The sequence below is a fragment of the Procambarus clarkii genome, chromosome 12, assembly GCF_040958095.1.
Source record: "Procambarus clarkii isolate CNS0578487 chromosome 12, FALCON_Pclarkii_2.0, whole genome shotgun sequence".
In the NCBI taxonomy this organism is placed as follows: Eukaryota; Metazoa; Arthropoda; class Malacostraca; order Decapoda; family Cambaridae; genus Procambarus; species Procambarus clarkii.
In genome coordinates this window covers 45,582,033-45,607,679 of record NC_091161.1, presented here as the reverse complement: position 1 = coordinate 45,607,679, position 25,647 = coordinate 45,582,033, and the positions used below count along the sequence as shown (strand labels likewise).

Below are 25,647 nucleotides of genomic sequence, written 5' to 3'. Positions count from 1 at the left end.
GTCAAGCCTGGCCTCGGGCCGGGCTTGGGGAGTAGAAGAACTCCCAGAACCCCATCAACCAGGTATCAACCAGGTATCACATCGACAAGAAGAGAAAGAACAGTAACAGATAACAAAGAAGAAACAAAGATGAAAAAGGAACACAGCACGTTAAAGATACGCAGGATTCAGGGTCAGCATAAAGTCAGGGTTAGGGGGCATGGGTAAACTGAGTAAAGAAGGAGAGAAGGTAGCTGGAGGTACCGATCAGGGGCGACGAGCAGAGTCCTGAGGAGGAGAGGAGGGATGGACAACCGAGGGTCAAGGACATCAGCCAGGAGGGACAGAAACCAGGGAGTGCACCTCAGCAAGGGCAGCAACCGAGAGGGAAGTGGGGGCCAAAGAAACCGCCATAGCAGGAACAGGAGGGCGCAACCACTGAAACGGGAGGGGATGGAGCAACAGAGTCAGAAGTAGGGGGCGAGGAAGAAAGAGAAGCCTTCTTACCAGCCGGGAGGAGGAAGGAGAGGACCAGGCTTATGCTTCTGACTCAAAGAGACAGGCATCCCAGGAACAATGTACTGGGCAAACAGATTCAAAGCGTCTCAACAGGAGAAGCAGAACGAGAGCAAACACGATGGCCGTTGGGAGAGCGATGGACATCAGCCCGCACTGACAGCAGCGTGGAGACCCAACAGAGGGAGGAGAAGGATGGGAAGGAGGATCGGAGGGAGACGAGGACGAAGACACAGGAGACAAGACAGACTGGGCAGAAAGAAGGGGATCCCCAAACAGAGAACCATGAGGAGGACCCTTCGGGACAGAACTCAAGGAACAGAGGAGGAGGGCGGTGGCGTGTCTGGGTCTAAAGCCTGAAAATGGTTGTGAGGCTGAGGAAGATGGGAAGGACGAGAAGAGGAAGGAGTGCAACACACGAGCATAAGAGATGTTAGCGTAAGGTGGTAAGGTGGATACTGTGCAGTATCCCATCAGCCAAAGAACTGCAGGGTGGATCGCCGGCGCCAGGGTCTGGGGTTCCCCCTTCCCCCTCCCGAGGAGGGGGGAAGCTGTGCAGATATGAGGCGGGGCTCGTGTGATGTCATGCTTGTTTGCTCGTTTTCATTTGGGGAGTTCTGTCCACTTGTTTGGCTATTTTGTCCATTTTAACCAGAATAGGGGGTTTGTTTTGGGGCGCTTACCTTTCTGGGTGCCTGTCCCGGTCGATGGCAGATATAGAATGCTCCAAATCACATGTGCATTTCTATAAGCCATTGCGCCTCGTGCTTCTCTGAGGGGGCCTAGGTTCTGGCTCATGGTCCTTGGTAGGCCTAGAACTCCATCCACATCGCCTGATGCAAAAGGTTAGAGATATCCATATCCATTTCAGTGGTCGGGCCCCCTGTTCCAACTATGGAGATTCCTTTAGCCCCCGATTCTCCCTTGGTTGCTGCCCTTTGCTGAGGTGCACTCCCCCTGTTTTCGCCACTGCTGCCGTTGACCATTGTCCCCTCCTGCTTCGGACTCTTCATCCGCCTCTGGCCTGTCCTTCCACTCCCTTACCTCCATCGTCCTTGCTAAATTTACCCATGTCCGTTAACCCTGATCCTGAGCTGCTGCTTTTTTTTTTTTTTTTTTTTTTTTTGAGATATATACAAGAGTTGTTACATTCTTGTACAGCCACTAGTACGCGTAGCGTTTTGGGCAAGTCCTTAATCCTATGGTCCCTGGAATACGATCCCCTGCCGCGAAGAATCGTTTTTTCATCCAAGTTCACATTTTACTGTTGGGTTAACAGAGGCTACAGTTAAGGAATTGCGCCCAGTAAATCCTCCCCGGCCAGGATACGAACCCATGACATAGCGCTCGCGGAACGCCAGGCGAGTGTCTTACCACTACACCACGGAGACTGTCGTCTCCGACAGTCTTCTCCGATTAGCTTCTTTAATATGCTCTTTACCTTTGTTTATTAATTGTTCTCTGTTACTGTACTCTCTCCTTTTGACAATGTCTATTCTTTATTGGAATATTCGTAGATTTTATGCCAACTTCTGATTACTCAGGTTTAACCGTTTTGTATATGTCTCCAGGAGCCAATGCTTAGTGCTCGTCTTGGTAACATTCGTGGTTATTCCTTTCTCTTTCCCCCCCCCCCCCCTCCCAGAACTGCTGCTCTTGATTCGTACTGATATTCCCTTCGTTCCCTACTTTTTCAGTCACCAATCCAATGTTCTTCAGCCCCTATCTTTGTGGGCAAATGGTATACGGTCTGTTCCACTTTCTCTTCCTGATCTTAAGCACCTATTGGATTCTATTGGTGATTTCAACTTTCGGCATCCCCTCTGGGTTGATGGTTCTGATGAACACCCAAGGCTGCCTTCTCGAACTGGTTGTCCTATCTTCTTCCATCTCTTCTGAATTCTGGTGAACCCACTCATGTGGACTCTCGCACTTGCACCCTTTCCTGTCTTTCACTGGTTATCTCTTTACTTAGATTTCACGTTACGGTTTCTTGGTAACCTCCATAACAGTGACCATTTCCCCATCCATGTTACCTTTTTCTCTTTTCACCCTCCCTTCTCCTTCCCTAGGTGGCAGTTTGCCAAGGCTGACTGGAACCTATTCACCCTCCGTGCTACTCTCTCCATGCAGCCTCTCCCCCGAGTCCTCCTCCTCTTTCATGACACCGTATTCAACGCTGCCCTTCGCTCTGTTCCTTGCTCTACCTCCCGGGGCATGTGGAAGTGCATTCCCTTGTGGAATGCAGACTGTGCTTGGGCTATCCGATGTAAGTGTTCAGCCTGGACTGGAAGAAACACAAATGCCATCAGACAGCCGATTATTTTGTTTCGGAAGGCGAGTGAGATGGCCCATAGGACCATCAAATATAGCTAAACATGAGAGTTGGAAATATTATGTTTCCACCATTACATCCGATACTCCTCTGCCACAGATCTGGAAGAAAATCCGCAAGATAGCAGGTAAGTTGGTTCCAGATGTCTCGCCAGTACTCTTGTGGCGGATCCAGTGATGGTCGCAACTGAAATGGGTTCTCACTTTTCGACTGTTAGCTCCGGTTCTCATATTCCTCAATTCTTCCTTCCTTCGTAAGCCCGTTCTTGAATCTCATCCTTAGATTTCCGCACTAATCTCCGACTTCCCTATAATGATTCCTTCTCTCTCTCCAAACTTCAGTCTGCTCTGGCCCTCTGCGGTTCTACAGCAGCGGGCTCAGATGACATTCATTATGAGATGCTTCGCCATCTCCCTCCATGCGCGTATCAGTATTACTGAATCTGTATAACCTTGTCTGGGAGTCGTCGTCAGTCCCTGAGGACTGGCTCAATGCAGTTGTCCTCCCTATTCGAAAACCTAGGTCTCTGGGAACAGCCCCTGAGGACTTCCACCCCATTGCCCTCACGAGTTACATTTTCAAACTCCTTGAACGTATGATCAATGTCCGTCTAATGTGGTTCTTGGAACACTATTACCACCTCCCCCTTCTCAATTTGGTTTTCGCAAGTACTGCGGCATGACTGATATTTCGGTGAACTTGGAGGTCTATATTCGTACTGCTTTTGTTACGAAGACCTCCATTGTTGCTGTCCATTTTAACCTGGAAAAGCCATGCGACACCACCTGGAGATACCATATTCTGACCCAACTTCGTTCTTTTGGCCTTTGTGGTAACCTCCCTCTCTTCCTCTCTAATTGTTCCTTTATAGTAAAGCGTGTTACTTCTCTCTCTCTCTCTGCCTCCTTTTGGCAATATGAAGGTATACCCCAAGGTAGTGTTTTTGAGCACTACTCTTTTCCTGGTTGCTCTCAATGGTCTTCTTTCCTCCCATCCTTCTGGCATCTTTTCCACTCTCTATGTCAATGATGATCTTACAGTTTTGATATTCCTAGAGTACGACTTAATCAAACTAGAAATGCTCTACAAATCAAGGGACCCAGAATGTGGAATGATCTTCCCAACCATGTTAAAGACTGTACCTCTCTCAACCAGTTTAAGATAAAAACTAAACACTACCTAATAAATTCCCTGTAACCTACCTTACCCCTCTATTGTCAACCCATGTCTGTTATTTTTTTTTTAATCAACACTGTTTGTCAACCTATTGTATTTGTGCTGCTTTTTCAGTCATGTTCCCCCTTTTTTTTATCTTTATTTGTATTTGTTCTCAACACATTTTATTCTTTATGCTCAATTAGTATCAAGTTCTAGATATTAATGTTTTTCCTGCCCGAAACGCATTGCGTAATAGTGGCTTTAGGCATTGTATGTACTTGCTCTATCTATATATCAATCCATTAATGTAACATCACTTGTATGTATGTACCTTACCTGAATAAACATACCTTCTGCTGTCATAGTGATAATTCGCCTTTCCTTCAACGGTGGCTTGAACTTGCAACTGATGCCATGTTGTCCTGGGCCACTAATCATGGCTTCAGGTTCTCCACAACTAAGTAAGTAAGTAATTATCAAAAGAAGGCACCAAACCGGGAAGGCTATGTAGCACCATCAAATACACAAAATAATCAGAGGGCGCTAAATATTACCAAGGATGCCAATACGAGAACAAAAACGCATAAGGCGAACGATATCAAAAGTATCCGAGTCACCAAGAATTCTATCGAGGGACAGGTGACCGCGAGGGGCGGTCGGAAAGCAAGACACACGCTCGTCCTGGAAGTCAGGACATTCAAGAAGGACATGCACGACCGTAAGAGGGACAATGCAACTAGGACAATAAGGAGCAGGGCGGCGCTCCATCAAGTGACCATGGGTTAAGCGAGTATCTCCACAACTAAAACTTGTGCTATGACTTTTACTTGAAAGCCGGTTGTTCTTCGTCCCCCTCTGTCGTTTTATGGTCATCCTCTTTTGTACAAAGATTCTGCTAAGCTTTTGGGGACTAATCTTTGACACTCGTTTGTCTTGGTCACCCCCATATATCTTACCAATGAGTTGAATGCTCTAAGGCCCTTTACTTACTTAAGGTCTTGTCCCATACGTCTTAGGGAGCTGATAGGAGCATGCTCTTCTCTTGTTCTGTCTATACTCGATTATGGTTACCTTGCTTACTGGTCTGCTTCACTTTCTACTCTTCATTGTCTGGATGCTCTGCACCATACTGGGTTACGCCTCAGCTCTGGTAATTTTGTTCGACTCCAACCCTCAGCCTGTATGTGTAAACCAGCGTCCTGTCTCTCCAGGACCACCATGATAGCTACTGTCTTCGCTACCTTGTGTGGTCCTTACAACATCCTCACTCTCGCCTATGTCGCGCTTTGACATAGGGACCGCCCCTCCTGTGGTCCCTGTTCCCTTACACCACCTCCCTCTTTCTGCCTGGTTATCTTGCCTACACAATTCTTTCGGTTCGTGTTATCAATATTTTTCCTCATGTTTCGTCCTTGCCCACGTGTAGTCCCCCCCCCCCCTTCCTAAATTTTGTAAAATCCTGACCCTCATGACTACAGCTTTTACCCTTCATACAGTTATTTAATGCTTTTTCCTTGAACACCTTTCTTCACACTCCCACTTCATTTCTATCTTCACAAATGGGTCTAAGTCTGTAGACGGTGTAGGCTACTCTACTGTTTTTCCTGCCCACACCTATAAGTGTCGCCTGCCTCAGGAGACTAGTAACTTCACACAGAACTTTATGCTATTCTATATGCTCTTCGTCAACTGCTTTCTCAATGTCAATGCTCTTTTGTTGTTGTAGTTAACTCTCACAGTGCCCTCTAGGCTCTGGAGTCTTTTAATCCATTCCATCCGGTGGTAGCTGAGATTCGACATTGGCTGTTTCTTATCTCCAGTAGATTTAAGCCAGTGGAGTTTTGCTGAGTTCCCAGCCATATTGGTGTGCCCTTAAATGAGCATGCGGACGCTGCTGCTAAGGAAGCTATCCGCACTTGTCCCATCTCCCGTAAAGGTATTCCTTATTCCGACTTTTACCTAGTTATTCAATCCTCCATCTTTGCCTGTTGGCAGGATTGTTGGTCTTCTGTTACTGGTAACAAACTGTGTGCTCTTAAGAGTAGTGTGTCCTCATGGCCTTCCTCCTACCACCGTAACCGGCGGTGGGAAACAGCTCTGGCGAGGTTGCGTATTAGCCATACACGCTTAACTCGCGGGCATTAATGGAGCTCCGCCCCACTCCCTATTGTCCAAACTGTATTGTCCCTCTTACAGTCGTGCATATCATCGTTGAATATCCTGACTTCCTGGCGAATGTGCGTCCTGCTTTCCAACCATCCCTTGTGGCCACTTGTCTTTGATAGCATTCTTGGTGAATCGGATGCCTTTGATGTCGTTCCCTTTATGTGTTTCTATTATCATATTGGCATCCTTAGTGATATTTAGCTCCCTACGATTATTCTGTTCATTTGATGGTGCTACATAGCCTTCCCAGTTTGGTGCCTGCTTTTGATAATTACTTACTTCGGGCTTCGTTACTCTTGAAGTATTAAAAATAGAGAATTTGTATATTTTCCACGCGGTTGTTCAACGTCCTACCAGTGAGCATCAAAAATATTGCCGGAACAACCGTGGAAATCTTCAAGAGAAAACTAGATTGTTTTCTTTAAGGAGTGCCAGACCAACCAGGCTGTGATGGGTATGTGGGCCTGCGGGCTGCTCCAAGCAACAGCCTGGTGGACCAAACTCTCACAAGTCAAGCCTAGCCTTGGGCCAGGCTGGAGAGTAGAAGAACTCCCAGAGCCCCATCAAGCAGGTATCCACGGATAAATCTGTCATCCATTCCCAACAGCCTGCGATTATGAGGCAGCCTGCCCATTGTGCTGCCCTATATTGTTTCCTCTCATCAAGGGACGTCTATTACTGCTGCTAATACAATGAACTACATCAATGAGGAATAATGGCAAAAATAAAGTGAGATAATGAAACAAAACTTCATATAAAGATAATAATTTATTAAACTGCGTAGTTAACTTTTCTTCATCAATGAGCACTTCACTGTCCTTTGTCCAACCTTCTTAACTTGTTTTTTAAAAACCGAACTGCCTGCAAAAAAAAACAAAAAACAGCGTTGAATGTAATGAAATGCCATATTCTGGGCGAGTCCCGGAGGCTCACCGGAGCTATCCAGGCTGATATGGATATCCCTAATTTTGGCATCAGTCGATGTGGGTGGAGTTCTAGGCCTACCGGAAACCACGAGCCAAAATCAGGCCCCCTCAAACAAGCACGAGGAGCAATGGCCTATAGAAATGCACATGTTATTTGGAGCATTCTATATCTGCCATCGACCGGGACAGGCACACAGAAAGGTAAGCGCCCCAAAACAAACCCCAATTATGATTAAAAATGACAAAATTTGACAAACGATTGGACAAGTGCCGGCAATCCACCCTGCAGTTCTGAGGCTGGTTATCAAAATACGCAAAAACCGCCGACCGGAGGGAGGGTTGCCGGGGAGCCTCTGGGACTCACCCAGAAAATGGTGTTTCATTACATTCAACGCTGGTTTCTTGGCGGGGAGCCCCAACGACTCCCAGGAGCTACTTCACCAAAGACGAAGACAGAGGGACTCACTTCTGGGGTGTGAGTTTTCAGTTGTATATAGTCCTGGGGACCATTCAGGCTTGTTTGCATTTGTGTTCCTCACGTGTTGCCCCAAAGAATGAGGTGATTTGATAAAATGCTATGCCCAAGATTACTATCCGAGTGCCGGCGGGGAAGTGGTTCATATAGCTTAGGCTATCACTTCCTTATGTCCGGTCGTGATGGTCAAGCGGATTAAGGCGTCCCTGTACATACCAGTTGCGTTGCTCCTGGCAGTATGGGTTCGAGTCACTTCTGGGGTGTGAGTTTTCAGTTGTATATAGTCCTGGGGACCATTCAGGCTTGTTTGCATTTGTGTTCCTCACGTGTTGCCCCAAAGAATGAGGTGATTTGATAAAATGCTATGCCCAAGATTACTATCCGAGTGCCGGCGGGGAAGTGGTTCAAATAGCTTAGGCTATCACTTCCTTATGTCCGGTTGTGATGGTCAAGCGGATTAAGGCGTCCCTGTACATACCAGTTGCGTTGCTCCTGGCAGTATGGGTTCGAGTCACTTCTGGGGTGTGAGTTTTCAGTTGTATATAGTCCTGGGGACTATTCAGGCTTGTTTGCATTTGTGTTCCTCACGTGTTGCCCCAAAGAATGAGGTGATTTGATAAAATGCTATGCCCAAGATTACTATCCGAGTGCCGGCGGGGAAGTGGTTCAAATAGCTTAGGCTATCACTTCCTTATGTCCGGTCGTGATGGTCAAGCGGATTAAGGCGTCCCTGTACATACCAGTTGCGTTGCTCCTGGCAGTATGGGTTCGAGTCACTTCTGGGGTGTGAGTTTTCAGTTGTATATAGTCCTGGGGACCATTCAGGCTTGTTTGCATTTGTGTTCCTCACGTGTTGCCCCAAAGAATGAAGTGATTTGATAAAATGCTATGCCCAAGATTACTATCCGAGTGCCGGCGGGGAAGTGGTTCAAATAGCTTAGGCTATCACTTCCTTATGTCCGGTCGTGATGGTCAAGCGGATTAAGGCGTCCCTGTACATACCAGTTGCGTTGCTCCTGGCAGTATGGGTTCGAGTCACTTCTGGGGTGTGAGTTTTCAGTTGTATATAGTCCTGGGGACCATTTAGGCTTGTTTGCATTTGTGTTCCTCACGTGTTGCCCCAAAGAATGAGGTGATTTGATAAAATACTGTGCCCAAGATTACTATCCGAGTGCCAGCGGGGAAGTGGTTCAAATAGCTTAGGCTCTCACTTCCTTATGTCCGGTCGTGATGGTCAAGCGGATTAAGGCGTCCCTGTACATACCAGTTGCATTGCTCCTGGCAGTATGGGTTCGAGTCACTTCTGGGGTGTGAGTTTTCAGTTACATATATATATATATATATATATATATATATATATATATATATATATATATATATATATATATATATATATATATATATATATATATATATATATATATATATATAAAGATATATATATATATATATATAAAGATATATATATACATATGCAGCTAAAAGCCTTCGTGAGAACAAGGAGATAGTTGTCAGGAGAGGTGACAAGTCGCCAATATATGTCATTCTTAAAAAAGACGAATATCTGGCGAAAATGAACATCATACTCTCTGACCAAACTAAGTTCCAAAGGGTAACGAAGGACACTACAGCCGAATTAAAAGCAAAGGTCAACAAACTGATCGAAACTGTAAACGCCAAGAAATCCGGACTCCACCTGCCAAAGAACATTGGGGAATATAAACCTGGATATGCGTATGGAAATGTCAAGACGCACAAGCCTGGAAACCCACTTTGGCCAATCATTAGCCAGATACCCACACCCACGTACAGACTGGCAAAGCGACTCAACGGCCTGCTGACTCCTTATGTTCCTTGCGCCTTCAGCCTGAAGTCTCCAAAGGAATTTGTGGACTTACTGCGGGGCACACGGGCCAGAGGGATAAGAGCCTCGTTGGACGTAGAATCGCTGTTTACCAACGTACCTGTGGACGAGACAATCGGAATGATAGCCGACAGAGTGTATCGTGATCCAGCCTGTACTCCTCTTGACATGCCAGAAAGTATTCTGAGGAAACTACTCCAAGCTTGTACTAAAGAGGCACCCTTATTGAGCCCGGATGGGCACATGTATAAGCAAGTAGATGGGGTCGCCATGGGTTCTCCCCTAGGTGTCCTGTTTGCAAACTTCTACATGGGTACCATCGAGCAAAAAGTCTTAGTCAACATGAACTTGAAACCGGCCATATACTGCAGGTATGTTGACAACATTTTTACACAGGTACCTGATGTCAGACATCTGCAGGAGCTGAAGGAGGCATTTGAGCAGAGTTCCGTGCTGCGTTTCACTTACGAGACGGAAAAGGATGGGAAGCTGCCTTTTCTAGATGTAACAGTCATGGAAAAGGGCGGAGGTTTCCACACTGCAGTCTATACTAAGGAAACAAACATAGGAATGTGCCTAAATGCCAACAGCGACTGCCCTGACAGGTACAAGAGGAGTGTTGTTAACGCATACGTCGACCGTGCTCTCAGCCACAGCTCAGAATGGAAGCAAGTCGACGAAGAACTCTGTAGGGTAAGGCAGGTCCTAGTCAATAACGGATTCTCCAATGGTTTCATCGAAGACATCATAAGAAGGAAAGTGAAAAGCCATGCAACCTCTGAAGAGACAACTAACACAACACCTATACCCCCTATTAGACTATTTTACAGGAACTTCTTTTCCACAGCTCATAAAACGGAGGAAAGGGTCCTGAAAGATATTGTTAATAGAAACGTTATCCCTACAGACAAAAATCAGAGGATACAACTGACGATTTACTATAAAACCAGAAAAACGGCCAGCCTACTCATGAGAAACTCTCCAGACACAAAACAGAACGCTTTAAAAGAGACTAATGTCGTCTATGCCTTCAAATGCCCACTTGGGGACTGTAAGCTCCAAAAAACCCAGTATATAGGCAAGACAACAACATCTCTTTCTAGGCGTTTAACGATGCATAAGCAACAGGGCTCCATTAAGGAACATATAATCTCTTCCCATAACCAAACCATCGCCAGAGAAATCCTAATAAACAACACAGAAATCATCGATAGATACAGCGATAGCAGGCGGCTTGACGTTTGCGAGGCACTACACATCAAGAAGTCAACACCAGCAATCAACAGCCAATTATTGCACAACTATATTCTACCCACCTCAAGACTCCGCTCCAATATAGAAGCATCAAGAAATATGGACCAATAGGCTTTCTACAAACACTTCTATTCAATACCCATTGTTTCTGTTCTGTCTTGTGTTGATACTTTTAATACCCTATTAATATCCCCTCTTGTTCTGTCTTGTGTTAATGCCACATCACCCCTCCCACCTCACTCAAATGTAGATATAAAATCAGAGATACGTTCTAATCAGTTGTGTATTTGTGAAGTCTTTGAAAATGTAATAAGTTTTACGAAACGCGCCCGTGTCGCGTCAGACTAGAAATAAAAATGAATTTTGGAGAAGTGATTTTTGATTTACCTCCAACAGTGAAGCGTAATGTACGAAAGATTGAGAAAATTCGTGTTAGAATTATTAATCTTACTTTTTCGGTCATATTTAATAATATATGTCAACAGGAAAGACTGCTACCAAAATATACTAATATATATATATATATATATATATATACATATATATATATATATATATATATATATATATATATATATATATATATATATATATATATATATATATATATATATATACTTACATATAAATATATATATATATATATATATATATATATATATATATATATATATATATATACATATACATATATATATATATATATATATATATATATATATATATATATATATATATATATATATATATATATATATATATGTCGTACCTAGCAGCCAGAACGCACTTTTCAGCCTACTATGCAAGGCCCGATTTGCCTAATAAGCCAAGTTTTCCTGAATTAATATATTTTCTCTAATTTTTTTCTTATGAAGTGATAAAGCTTCCCATTTCATTATGTATGAGGTCAATTTTTTTTATTGGAGTTAATATTAACGTAGATATATGACCGAACCTAACCAACCCTACCTAACCTAACCTAACCTATCTTTAACGGTTAGGTTAGGTTAGGTAGCCGAAAAAGTTAGGTTAGGTTAGGTAGGTTAGGTAGTCGAAAAACAATTAATTCATGAACACTTGGCTTATTAGGCAAATCGGGGCCCTGAATAGTATTCTGAGAAGTGCGTTCTGGCTACTAGGTACGACATATATATATATATATATATATATATATATATATATATATATATATATATATATATATATATATATATATAAACTAACACAACACCTATACCCCCTATTAGACTATTTTACAGGAACTTCTTTTCCACAGCCCATAAAACGGAGGAAAGGCTCCTGAAAGATATTGTCAGTAGAAACGTTATCCCTACAGACAAAAATCAGAAGATACAACTGACGATTTTCTATAAAACCAGAAAAATGGCCAGCCTACTCATGAGAAACTCTCCGGACGCAAAGCAGAACGCTTTAAAAGAGACCAACGTCGTCTATGCCTTCAAATGCCCTCTTGGGGACTGTAAGCCTCAAAAAACCCAGTATATAGGCAAGACAACAACATCTCTTTCTAGGCGTTTAACGATGCATAAGCAACAGGGCTCCATTAAGGAACATATAATCTCTTCCCACAACCAAACCATCGCCAGAGAAATCCTAGTAAACAACACAGAAATCATCGATAGATACAGCGATAGCAGACGGCTTGACGTTTGCGAGGCACTACACATTAAGAAGTCAACACCAGCAATCAACAGCCAATTAATGCTCAACTATATTCTACCCACCTCAAGACTCCGCCCCAATATAGAAGCATCAAGAAATATGGACCAATAGGCTTTCTACAATCACTTCCATTCAATACCCAATGTTTCGTGTTCTGTCTTGTATTGATGAATTTAATACTCTACTAAATACCACCTCACCCCATCCACCTCACTCAAATGTAGATATAAACAAATCGGAGATGTGTAAGTTCTATTCAGTTGTGTATGTGTAAACTAAAGTCTTTGAAAATGTAATAAGTTTTATGAAACGCACTCAAGTGTCGCGTCAGACTAGAAATAAAAATGAATTTTGGAGAATTGATTTTTGAATTACCACCAACAGTGAAAAGAAATGTACGAAAGATTGAGAAAATTCGTGTTAGAATTATTAATCTTACTTTTTCGGTCATATTTAATATATATATATATATATATATATATATATATATATATATATATATATATATATATATATATATGTCGTACCTAGTAGCCAGAATGCACTTCTCGGCCTAGTATGCAAGGCCCGATTTGCCTAATAAGCCAAGTTTTCCTGAATTATTATATTTTCTCTATTTTTTTTCTTATGAAATGATAAAGCTACCCATTTCATTATGTATGAGGTCAATTTTTTGTTATTGGAGTTAAAATTAATGTAGATATATGACCGAACCTAACCAACCCTACCTAACCTAACCTAACCTATCTTTATAGGTTAGGTAGCCGAAAAAGTTAGGTTAGGTTAGGTAGGTTAGGTAGTCGAAAAACAATTAATTCATGAAAACTTGGCTAATTAGGCAAATCGGGCCTTGCATAGTAGGCCGAGAAGTGCGTTCTGGCTACTAGGTACGACATATATATGTCGTACCTAGTAACCAGAACGCACTTCTCAGCCTACTATGCAAGGCCCGATTTGCCCAATAAGCCAAGTTTTCCTGAATTAATATATTTTCTCTATTTTTTTTCTTATGAAATGATAAAGCTACCCATTTCATTATGTATGAGGTCAATTTTTTTTATTGGAGTTAAAATTAACGTAGATATATGACCGAACCTAACCAAGCTTACCTAACCTGACCTATCTTTATAGGTTAGGTTAGGTTACCTAACCTATCTTTATAGGTTAGGTTAGGTTACCTAACCTATCTTTATAGGTTAGGTTAGGTTAGGTTAGGTAGCAGAAAAAGTTAGGTTAGGTTAGGAAGGTTAGGTAGTCGAAAAAACATTAATTCATGAAAACTTGGCTTATTAGGCAAATTGGGCCTTGCATAGTAGGCTGAGAAGTGCATTCTGGCTACTAGGTGCGACATATATATATATATATATATATATATATATATATATATATATATATGTGTATATCACGAAAATAAACACGTGATTAAGAATGTGACAATGTCAGACCACGGAGGAAAAATGAAACAGGAAATTTCCTTAAGTACTTTCGTATATTTCGGACCTTCTGAAGATGTATTTAATATACGAAAGTACTTAAGGAAATTTCCTGTTTCATTTTTCCTCCGTGGTCTGACATTGTCATATATATATATATATATATATATATATATATATATATATATATATATATATATATATATATATATATATATATATATATATATATATATGTCGTACCTAGTAGCCAGAACGCACTTCTCAGCCTACTATGCAAGGCCCGATTTGCCTAATAAGCCAAGTTTTCCTGAAATATTATATTTTCTCTAATTTTTTTCTGATGAAATGATAAAGCTACCTATTTCATTATGTATTAGGGCAATTTTTTTTTATTGGAGTTAATATTAACGTAGATATATGACCGAACCTAACCAACCCTACCTAACCTAACCTAACCTATCTTTATAGGTTAGGTTAGGTTAGGTAGCAGAAAACGTTAGGTTAGGTTAGGTTAGGTAGGTTAGGTAAACGAAAAACCATTATTTCATGAAAACTTCGCTTATTAGGCAAATTGGGCCTTGCATAGTAGGCTGAGAAGTGCGTTCTGGCTACTAGGTACGACATATATATATATATATATATATATATATATATATATATATATATATATATATATATATATATATATATATATATATACACACACACACACACACACACACACAAACCGGGTAACCCACTATGTCCAATAATCAGCCAAATACCAACTCCAATCAATCACCTGGCAAAAATACTTAATGAACTACTAACTCCATAAACTCCTAGCAACTATAGTCTACAGTCATCAGCAGATTTCCTAGAATTAATCAAAACTACACAGCCTAATGGAATCATTGCTTCCCTGGACGTCGAATCCCTATTTACCAATGTCCCAGTCGACACAACCATAGAAATGATACTGGACAGAGTATACAGAGACAAGAGCATCCCCAAATTAGACATACCCGAGCCACATTTGAAGAGCCTTCTCGAGGCATGTACAAAGTTAGCTCCTTTCATCAGTCCGAAAGGGGACATGTATCTACAAATAGACGGAGTAGCAATGGGCTCCCCCTTAGGAGTGTTATTCGCTAATTTTTCCATGGGAACCATCGAAGATAGAGTCTTCAGTAGTAGACAAAAACCAACTGTATACTGCCGTTATGTAGAAGACATATTCGTCATAGTAAAAAACTCAGATGAACTAATTGATCTGAAAAGTCATCTAGAGAGAGAGAGAGTCAGTACTCCGATTTACACATGAAAATAGTGAAAATAACAGTGTGCTTTTCTTAGATGTACTAATAACAAAAACAGGAAACTCTTTAAGCACCAGTGTATATACAAAACCTACCAACATAGGATTACGTCTGAACGGTAAGAGTGAATGCCCTCAAAGATACAAAACCAGTGTTCTCAATGCTTATATTCGTCGAGCGCTTACACACTGCTCTGAATGGAGCAATGTAAGTAGAGAGTTTGAAAGAATAACTCAGGTACTGGTGAATAACGGATATAGCAACACAGAAATAAACACCGCTATAAGAAGACACCTGGACCAATGGTACAAGCCTGAACCTAGTACAGAAACCACAACATCTCCAATAAAATTATATTACAAATCAACTATGCATAGTGAACATAAAGAATAAGAAAGAATAATGAAGGACATAATTCGTAAAGGAGTAGAAAGCACTATTCCTGACCAAAACATAGACCTGATCATATTCTATAAAACAAAGAAGACTACCGACCTCCTCCTCATTAAAAACAGCCCGAAGCTGACGGAGAACCCTCTACAGCAGTCAAGCGTTGTATACATGTACACTTGCCCCCACGAAGGATGTAACCTTCAATCTAAGTACATAGGTATGACGTCGACCAAGCTGACGAGGCGTTTGACCTGTCATCTTCAATCCGGTGGCCCCAGGAATCACATGAGACAAGCCCATGACATCACTCTAACAAGAGAAATGTTGAACAAAAATACCTGTATAATAGACAAAACCCAAGATGTAAGAAGATTATAAATTCTTGAAGTAATTCACATAAAAATAGAAAAACCTACCATGAACACCCAAATCACGGAACTATTTATTCTACCCACCATGAGAGTAAGGACAAGACCGGAATATAACGATGCCCACACAGAAGACACTGCTCAACATAACAGGCCTATTACACCTGATTAATCTTTGTATGTGCTTCATCCCCCATTTATCCTCTTGCCTTTTCCTTTATTGTACTTGTTTTATCACCTGACCCCGTACTGGTATAAATTAAAGAGTTCTGTAATTTCTTTTCACTTGAGAATGAACCAAGGAGGTTTGAAACGTTGTGCAAATTGTATAAATAAATGTAATACATTCTATAGTAATTCACTTTTTTCTTTACCTTAAAATAACGAAAATGAGTTTTAGAGAACTCCTCTTTCAGCTAAGCCCTGATGCTAGAAAATTAGTTGAGGGATAAAAGCCCTAAATCAGAAGATAGTAAATACAGAATATGCGGTCATATTCAGTGAGGCATGTTTAAAAGAAAACCTGCTGCCAGTATTTTATCAAATCACCTCATTCTTTGGGGCACACGTGAGGAACACAAATGCGAACAAGCCTAAATGGTCCCCAGGACTATATGCAACTGAAAACTCACACCCCAGAAGTGACTCGAACTCATACTGCCAGGAGCACTCTGCTGGCGTACAGGACACCTTCCTCACGTGTGCCCCAAAGAATGAGGTGATTTGATAAAATACCATGCCCAAGATTACCAACCGAGTTCTGGCGGGGGGGATGGAAATAGCCTCGGCTACCATCCTCTTTTGTCCAGTTATGTTGGTCGAGCAGTTAAGGTGTCCTGTACGTGAGCAGAGTGCTCCTGGCAGTATGGGTTCGAGTCACTTCTGGGGTGAGAGTTTTCAGTTGCATATAGTCCTAGGGACCATTCAGGCTTGTTTGCATTTGTGTTCCTCACGTGTGCCCAAAAAATGAGGTGATTTGATAATATACCATGCCCAAGATTACCAACCGAGTGCCGGCGGGGGGATGGAAATAGCCTCGGCTACCATCCTCTTTTGTCCAGTCGCGTTGGTCGAGCGGTTAAGGCATCCTGTACGCCAGCAGAGTGCTCCTGGCAGTATGGGTTCGAGTCACTTCTGGGGTGTGAGTTTTCAGTTGCATATAGTCCTGGGGCCCATTCAGGTTTGTTCGCATTTGTGTTTCTCACGTGTGCCCCAAAGAATGAGGTGATTTGATAAAATACCATGCTCAAGATTACCAACCGAGTGCCGGCGGGCAACCCGTTCTCGCAAATTTAATAAGTCAATATTGACTTATTAAATATGTGCATAGGTGACATACTTAACATAATAGATACCCTTAAAAAGATACATAGAAAACACCGACCTTACCTAACCTACTTAGTATGTTAAGATAAGCATCTTATTGCTTCGTAATTACAATTATTACCTAACCTATAATAGGTATAGGTTAAGTAATAATTGTAATTACGAAGCAATAAGATGCTTATCTTAAGATACTAACAAGGTTAGGTAAGGTCGGTGTTTTCTATGAATCTTTTTAAGGGTATCTATTATGTTTAGTATATCACCTATGCACGTAGTTAATAAGTCAATATTGACTTTACGAATTTGCGAGAACGGGTTGCGGCGGGTGGATGGAAATAGCCTCGGCTACCATCCTCTTTTGTCCGGTCATGTTGGTCGAGCGGTTAAGGTGTCCTGTATGCTAGCAGAGTGCTCCTGGCAGTATGGGTTCGAGTCACTTCTGGGGTGTGAGTTTTCAGTTTGATATATATATATATATATATATATATATATATATATATTCATGTATATATTTATATATATTATATATAATATATATATATATATATATATATATATATATATATATATATATAAATATATAAATATATATATATATATATATATATATATATATATATATATATATATATATATATATATATACTGTAACCCCGCGATTATCCGGGATTCAAACATCCGGAAAATGCCCTTATATGGCCAAAATCGTGATCGGATAAAGTTATCACAACATCCGGCCAAAATGGCCACAGGAACCGGATAAAAGCTGGTTTGGCCGGATGAAAATTCGGCCATGCGGTATTAATCCCGTCTGTGGCTCTAGATGCATGGTGGAGGAGGAGGTGGGGTGGGTGGGTGGTGTTGGGAGGGTGGGAGGAGTGCGTCGAGAGGGACCACCTGGGAACAGGAATTACCATTAATTTTAGAACAATTAATCATAGCCAAAAACAAATGAAATAAGTACTAGTAATTATGTAATAAATAAACAAGTTTCCTAAAAGCAATGTGCACAAGCTGAAGTTTCCTTAAAAAATATTGTGATTTTTTTTCCTCCTGGCGGCCTACGTAAGGTGCTATAGCTGCCCCACCCCAAGTGGACCCGTCCAACACTGGTCAACCCATGTGCGTCCGTCCCTTGTGTTATACACAGTGCTGCGCCATTAGTGAAATATTTTTTAAATAACTTTTTTATTTTCATGGTAACTTTGAACATTTTTGGCCAAGACTATGTCTGGTAGCAGCATCAATCGTTCTGGAGGTGTTAAGAGGAAGAAGGTTGTCCTAGCAATTAAAGACAAGTTACGTGTTGTTCAACCAGTGGGGCACCACAGGCAAGCCAAGCGCCTTCAACAAGTGAGGGCATGCAAGCGCTTCATGAAGTGAGGCGCAAGCAAGCGCCTTCAACAAGCGAGACGTCACAGGCAAGCCAAATGCCTTCAAGAAGTGAGGCTTCACAGGCAAGCCAAGCGCCTTCAACAAGTGAGGTGCAAGCAAGCACGTTTAACAAGTGAGGCGTCACAGGCAAGCCAAGTGCCTATAACAAGTGAGGGCATGCAAGTGCTTCATCAAGTGAGGCGCAAGCAAGCGCCCTCAACAAGTGAGGCCTCACAGGCAACCCAAATGCCTTTAACCAGTGAGGCTTCAGCAGCTGGCAGTCAAAACTAACTTTGCTTAATGAACTGTACAGTAATTTTAAGTGTTAATTTTTGTGTTGTGTTAATATAGGTTACGTAAATTGTTAAGAATTTTTAACTTCAAGATGTGTGGCATCAATCAAGAAGACGAACACCAACAAGGTAAGTTGAGGTTTCTAGTTGAATATTTAATAATTATATGTGACAAGGCAATTCAAATTATGTTGTTTGTAGTATAAAAATAGTTGGAAATGGTCACTTATGGACTCGTGGGTGAAAAAGTACCATTATCTGAAAAATGTGATAATCCGGCTGGGGGTCCTTCCCATATAGTCCGGATGATCGAGTGGAGACAGTATAGCTTCCCTGGCCTCGCCAGTCAACCTACTCTGCACTAACGCAGCCCAATCCTCTTCCGGCAATTCCTTCAATGTTGCTATCCTCTCAAAATGGTCGAAGAAAGCTTCGGCCTCTAGAGGGTCAAAGGTTGGTAGGTCGCATTCCCGGACCTTGGGATCATCCCGCTGAGCAGACACCAAGGGCAGCCCGCGCTCTGCCCGATGCATCTCAACCTCCTTCTTCGCTTTTATTTCTTCCCGTTGCAGTTGTCTTTCTCCTTCCTCTCGTTGCAGTTTGGCTTCGCGCTCCTCACGCTTCAGCTGAGCCTCGCGTTCCTTCCGCTTTAGCTGAGCTTTGCGCTCCTCCCGCTTCAGCTGAGCTTCAAGCTGCATTTTAATTATCTCCAGCTTCATGCTTCTCCTGCTACTACCGCTGGATCCCCTACTGCTACCTTCGTCGCTCCGATTCCCACCAACACTGGCAGGTACTTGGGGTGGTCCTTCCCTGGAAGTCTCCTCTTGGGCCTTGAGCTGAGCCATGATCTCAATCCAATGCTCCGCCACCCTGGAGGACCTCAATCTCAACCCAAAATGGTCCGCCACTAGCTGCAGCTGAGCCTTGGTGCACTCTTCCAACACCTGCTTGTCCCTCGACTCAATAAACTCCTTACTCTGTCATCCTCCATCTCTAGACTATTGAGTAACTGTATACAAGGAATACACTAGTGAGCAGTGTAAACCGAGACCAATATCGACCTTAATACACATGCCCTGCACTTGCAATCCTTTGTCCACTGTTGTTCGATGTATCCTGGCAAGGTCGCCACTGTCAGGGTTCACCCCCTTCCAACCTGTGGTTGGGGTTGCTCCCACGGGTCTTAGCCCCTCAGTTCCTGGCACCACTGTCTGCCCCGGGGCTCCCCTAGTCGGCCACGGGCTGGCCTTGTACACCCCTAGCGAGTGGGGAGGTTCAAGCCTCCTATAACTCACCTGAACCTGCCCGTCCTGACACTGGGAGGTTCCCTCTCTTTCTTTGATATCTGGTCTGCTCTGAGGTCGCCAGTTGGGTGTTTAGACTCGTGTCCCAGCAACACGTCAGTGGTCTTATTGGTTATCTTAATTAAGGATGCAATGTCACATGCAGTGCAAGGTGTCATAAAATGATCTCACTCAATATTATATATATATATATATATATATATATATATATATATATATATATATATATATATATATATATATATATATATATATATATATATATATATATTTCCCTAGAGAATGGAGGCTCAACTCATCATTTATTTTATAAGTTTACTGAAGCAAAGATATATTTATATACATATAAATTGCATAAGGAAATGTCTATAAGTGGAGTCGTCTGCTGGTGGCATCACTCCTCTTGACACGTCTCTGGCAACACGGTCAGCTGACTGGGTCCACACCTCAAGCCGTGGGCACACACCTTTAGCCTCTGGCAGCACGATCAGCTGACGGCTCCAACTGTCAGAAACGTTGTGACTCTCCTACGCCTCTAGCAATACGATCAGCTGGGCGTTTCAGAGTTCGTTGCTGGCTCCTTGCACACCAGCTACCACCTCCAGGAACACTAACATCACCGCATTAATGCTCACATGCACCAACTCATGCCTAAATGAGCTCTTGGCTCCTAGCCTAACATTCTGTCACTTAGACAATAAAATGATAAGTAGAAATGTTCACAACATATAAAATACCCTAGCTTGCTTAGATCAAAAGGGGTAAAGGGAGGGAGAATTATCTACCTTATTTCATTCCAACCACGAAGCTGACTCGTCCTTTGTTGAGGGATGATGAGGTTCCTGGTTCTGGCTTCTGGTCTGCCGACATTCAGTTCCCACACACACGGGTTCCTCCGTCGTCCTCGTGGTATCGCGTCTTCGCCGTGCTCATTCCCAACAGGTACTGTCTTCCTCTTCTCCGGGGTACTGGAGACAGGTACCTCTGTCGTCGTCCTCACTCTCACGGGCACTGTCGACACCTCGCAGTCCAGCACAGCTTCCCCTCGCCTCACTGCCAGTAGATTTGGCCCGGCCGTAGCTTTTCACTTGATGTGTAATACGTAGTCCTCTGGGCGTCCCAGACGTCCCCAGCCCAACGTTCCCTCTGCTGCAGACTCTTGATAGAGCTCTTGGCTCTCTAATCTGGCCCGTCCTTGCTTCTGGGCACTCCACGGAACTTGGATGGCCTCTCAAACTGCAGAATCTAAGCGAAGCTTAAATCTACTGGTAAGGGCTCTCTAGATCTGGAGCTCACTTGAGCGCATCCTCACTCTATGGCGGCTCGTGATCTACTCTCTCGCCCAGGCGCCAGCCGCCCCGAGAGCCCTCCGCCTCGTGACGTCACACCGCCCGAGGGCTCTCGTTATTGGTCACTTCCGGCACGTGACCTTACCTGGCCAATCAGGTGCCGGAAGGCGTCATGACGTCTTGACGGGAAACAGGATGGCCCGGCACCATATTGTACCCCAAAAGGGCGTAATCCCCTTGCATTATCAAACTTAGCTGGCCAATTTACAGCCAGCTCAATCACGCTCCACGCTTTCCCACACATGAAAATGTTCCCTGGACATCAGAGACTACTTAGGCTACGGGAATATGACTCTTCTAAGCTGGGAAGGAAGAAATATAGGAGTGGGACACCATCACTATATATATATATATATATATATATATATATATATATATATATATATATATATATATATATATATATATATGCGAACAAGCCTGAATGGTCCCCAGGACTATATGCGAATGAAAACTCACACCCCAGAAGTGACTCGAACCCATACTCCCAGGAGCAACGCAACTGGTAACTACAGGGCGCCTTAATCCCCTTGACCATCACGGCTGTCAAAAGGAAGTGATAGCCGAGGCTATTTGAGCCACTTCCCCGACGGCAACTCGGATGGTAATCTTGGGCATAGCATTTCACCAAATCACCTCATTCTTTGGGGCACACGTGAGGAACACAAATGCGAACAAGCCTGAATGGTCCCCAGGACTATATATATATATATATATATTTGTTTGTAGCATAAAGTAGTTGCGTTTTTCGGTCATATTTAATAAAATATATATATATATATATATACAGTGGTACCTCGGAATGCGAGTAATTACCTAAGTGTAGTTACAGGATGAGAGCTACGCTCGTGGTGTCCCGTCTTCCCAGCACTCTTTGTCATATAACGCTTTGAAACTACTGACGGTCTTGGCCTCCACCACCTTCTCACTTAACTTGTTCCAACCGTCTACCACTCTATTTGCGAAGGTGAATTTTCTTATATTTCTTCGGCATCTGTGTTTAGCTAGTTTAAATCTATGACCTCTTGTTCTTGAAATTCCAGGTCTCAGGAAGTCTTCCCTGTCGATTTTATCAATTCCTGTTACTATTTTGTATGTAGTGATCATATCACCTCTTTTTCTTCTGTCTTCTAGTTTTGGCATATTTAATGCTTCTAACCTCTCCTCGTAGCTCTTGCCCTTCAGTTCTGGGAGCCACTTAGTAGCATGTCTTTGCACCTTTTCCAGTTTGTTGATGTGCTTCTTAAGATATGGGCACCACACAACAGCTGCATATTCTAGCTTTGGCCTAACAAAAGTCATGAACAATTTCTTTAGTATATCGCCATCCATGTATTTAAATGCAATTCTGAAGTTAGAAAGCATAGCATAGGCTCCTTGCACAATATTCTTTATGTGGTCCTCAGGTGATAGTTTTCTATCTAGAACCACTCCTAGATCTCTTTCTTTATCAGAATTCTTTAAAGATTTCTCACATAATATATAGGTTGTGTGGGGTCTATGTTCTCCTATTCCACATTCCATAACATGACATTTATTAACATTAAATTCCATTTGCCAAGTGGTGCTCCATATACTTATTTTGTCCAGGTCTTCTTGAAGGGCATGACAGTCATCTAAATTCCTTATCCTTCCTATTATCTTAGCATCATCAGCAAACATGTTCATATAATTCTGTATACCAACTGGTAGATCATTTATGTACACAATAAACATCACTGGTGCAAGAACTGAACCCTGTGGTACTCCACTTGTGACATTTCTCCATTCCGATACATTGCCTCTGATTACTGCCCTCATTTTTCTATCAGTCAGAAAATTTTTCATCCATGATAGAAGCTTACCTGTCACCCCTCCAATATTTTCCAGTTTCCAGAACAACCTCTTATGTGGAACTCTGTCGAAAGCCTTTTTTAGGTCCAGATAGATGCAGTCAACCCAACCATCTCTTTCCTGTAATATCTCTGTGGCTCGATCATAGAAACTGAGTAAATTCGATACACAGGATCTTCCAGATCGAAAACCATACTGTCTGTCTGATATTATATCATTTCTCTCTAGGTGTTCTACCCATTTAGTTTTGATTAGTTTTTCCAATACTTTCACTATTACACTTGTCAATGATACAGGTCTATAATTGAGGGGGTCTTCCCTGCTGCCACTTTTGTAGATTGGAACTATGTTAGCCTGTTTCCACCCGTCTGCTACGATTCCTGTACACAGGGATGCCTGAAAGATCAGGTGAAGTGGAATGCTGAGCTCAGATGCACATTCTCTCAGAACCCATGGTGAAACGCCATCTGGGCCAGCTGCTTTGTTCTTACCGAGCTCCTTGAGCATTTTTTCCACTTCGTCTCTAGACACCTCTATGTGTTCTATGTTGTTCTCTGGAATTCTTTTTGTATCTGGTTCCCTAAAGATTTCATTTTGTACAAACACACTTTGGAACTTTTCGTTTAGTGTTTCACACATTTCCTTTTCATCTTCCGTGAATCTATTTCCCATTTTCAACCTCTGAATATTATCCTTTACCTGCAATTTGTTGTTTATGAATTTATAGAATAGACCTGGTTCTGTTTTACATTTGTCCGCAATCCCTTTTTCAAAATTTCTTTCTGCCTCTCTCCTCACTGCCGTGTAGTTGTTTCTCGCATCTTTGTATCGCTGGTATGTTTGGGGGTTCGGCCTCTTCCTGTATTGATTCCATTTTTGTGTCTTTCGGTCTCTAGCCCTCTCGCAATTTCTATTGAACCAATCCTGTTTCCTAGTTCTGCATCTCTGTTTTGGTATAAATTTTTTTGTGCCTTTATCATATATTTCACAAAACTTGCCATACATCTCATTCACTTCCTTGCCTAGCATCAAGTCTGTCCAATTATACTCACTAAAAAAAATTTCTAAGGACACCATAATGTCCTCTCCTGAAGTCTGGTTTTTCAACTGCTTCAACCTCCTTATTTTCTTCCAGCTTATAACGCATTGCATACTTTATTCCCAAAAAGACATGGTCACTTTTACCCAAGGGAGGAAGGTACTGAATGTCAAATATCTCTTCCTCCTTCCTGGCAAATATCAAATATAGCATGGAGGGAACGTCCCCTTCCCTCATCCTCGTAGCTTGTTTAACATGTTGATACAAGAATGTTTCCAGGATGAGGTCTACAAATTTACAGGTCCAAATGTCCCCGTATGCGAGTTTTTCGGAAGACGAGCAGGATTTACTCCTAAAATATGTCTCGGAAGGCGAGGGTTACCTCGGGACACGAGTTTGTTGATACGTGTACAGGCCGACTGGCGCGTGGTGGCATGGCGATCGCGCCTCAGTTTACCAGTGTCTCGTGTCCAGTGACTATCCCACCTGAATTCTTCACGAAGATTTACAGTTTTTTATCGTTTTTTTTGTCCATTTGAGCATAAAAGTTGTCATTATATATCTTGCCATGGGTCTCAAGAAAGCCATTAGTAAGGTTCAACCTAAGAAAATAGCTGTGAGTAGAGGCAGTAGAGGATGTCCCGTCTTGATTAAGAAAATGTGTGAAGTATGGGAAGAACTGCAAAGTTTTGTTGAAAAAACTCACCCAGATAAAGCTGTAGCAGGCCGTTTCATTGACCTTTTAAATGATAATGTGATGTCTTACTACAGACAAGTGTTAAAATGTAGGGAAAAACAAGTGTCATTAGACAAATTCTTAGTAAAACAAGCAAGTCCTAGTGGTATGCAGGCAAAATGTGCCAGAGTGTGCATACCAGTGAAGTCTTCACTGCCTGATGTGATAATGGAAGGGGACTCCCCTTCCAAACAGTAACTCCTCTCTTCCTCCCACCTCCTCACCATCTTCCATACGCCTACAGCATTCAACAGCAAGGTAAGTAATAACTTGAACATAGTTTTGTAGGTTTATTTAGATGAATTAGGTATAAAAATTTAGTTTGATGTGGGGTTTTTGGGGTAGTCAGGAACGGATTAATTCATTTCCCTTTATTTCTTATGGGAAATTAGCTTCGGAATGCGAGTTTTCGGAATACGAGGCGTCTCCAGGAACCAATTAAACTCTTAAACTGAGGTATGCCTGTATATATATATATATATATATATATATATATATATATATATATATATATATATATATATATATATATATATATATAT

At 42.2% G+C, this 25,647-nt stretch overlaps 1 protein-coding gene across 2 annotated transcripts in view; it reads right to left on the bottom strand.

The window, feature by feature from the left end:
• LOC138363916 (F-box/LRR-repeat protein 16-like) overlaps positions 1-25,647 on the bottom strand; it is a 153,614-nt gene that overhangs the window by 19,124 nt on the left and 108,843 nt on the right. Inside the window, exon 5 of one of the 2 annotated variants that reach the window (XM_069323378.1) lies at positions 6,904-7,015. The exons of the other annotated variant lie outside the window; for it this stretch is intronic. Within the exon in view, the coding sequence (XP_069179479.1) occupies positions 6,965-7,015 (51 nt within the window). The 3' untranslated portion in view covers positions 6,904-6,964. Of the gene's footprint in view, positions 1-6,903; positions 7,016-25,647 lie in introns of those variants that run through there. 2 annotated transcript variants of the gene reach the window in all.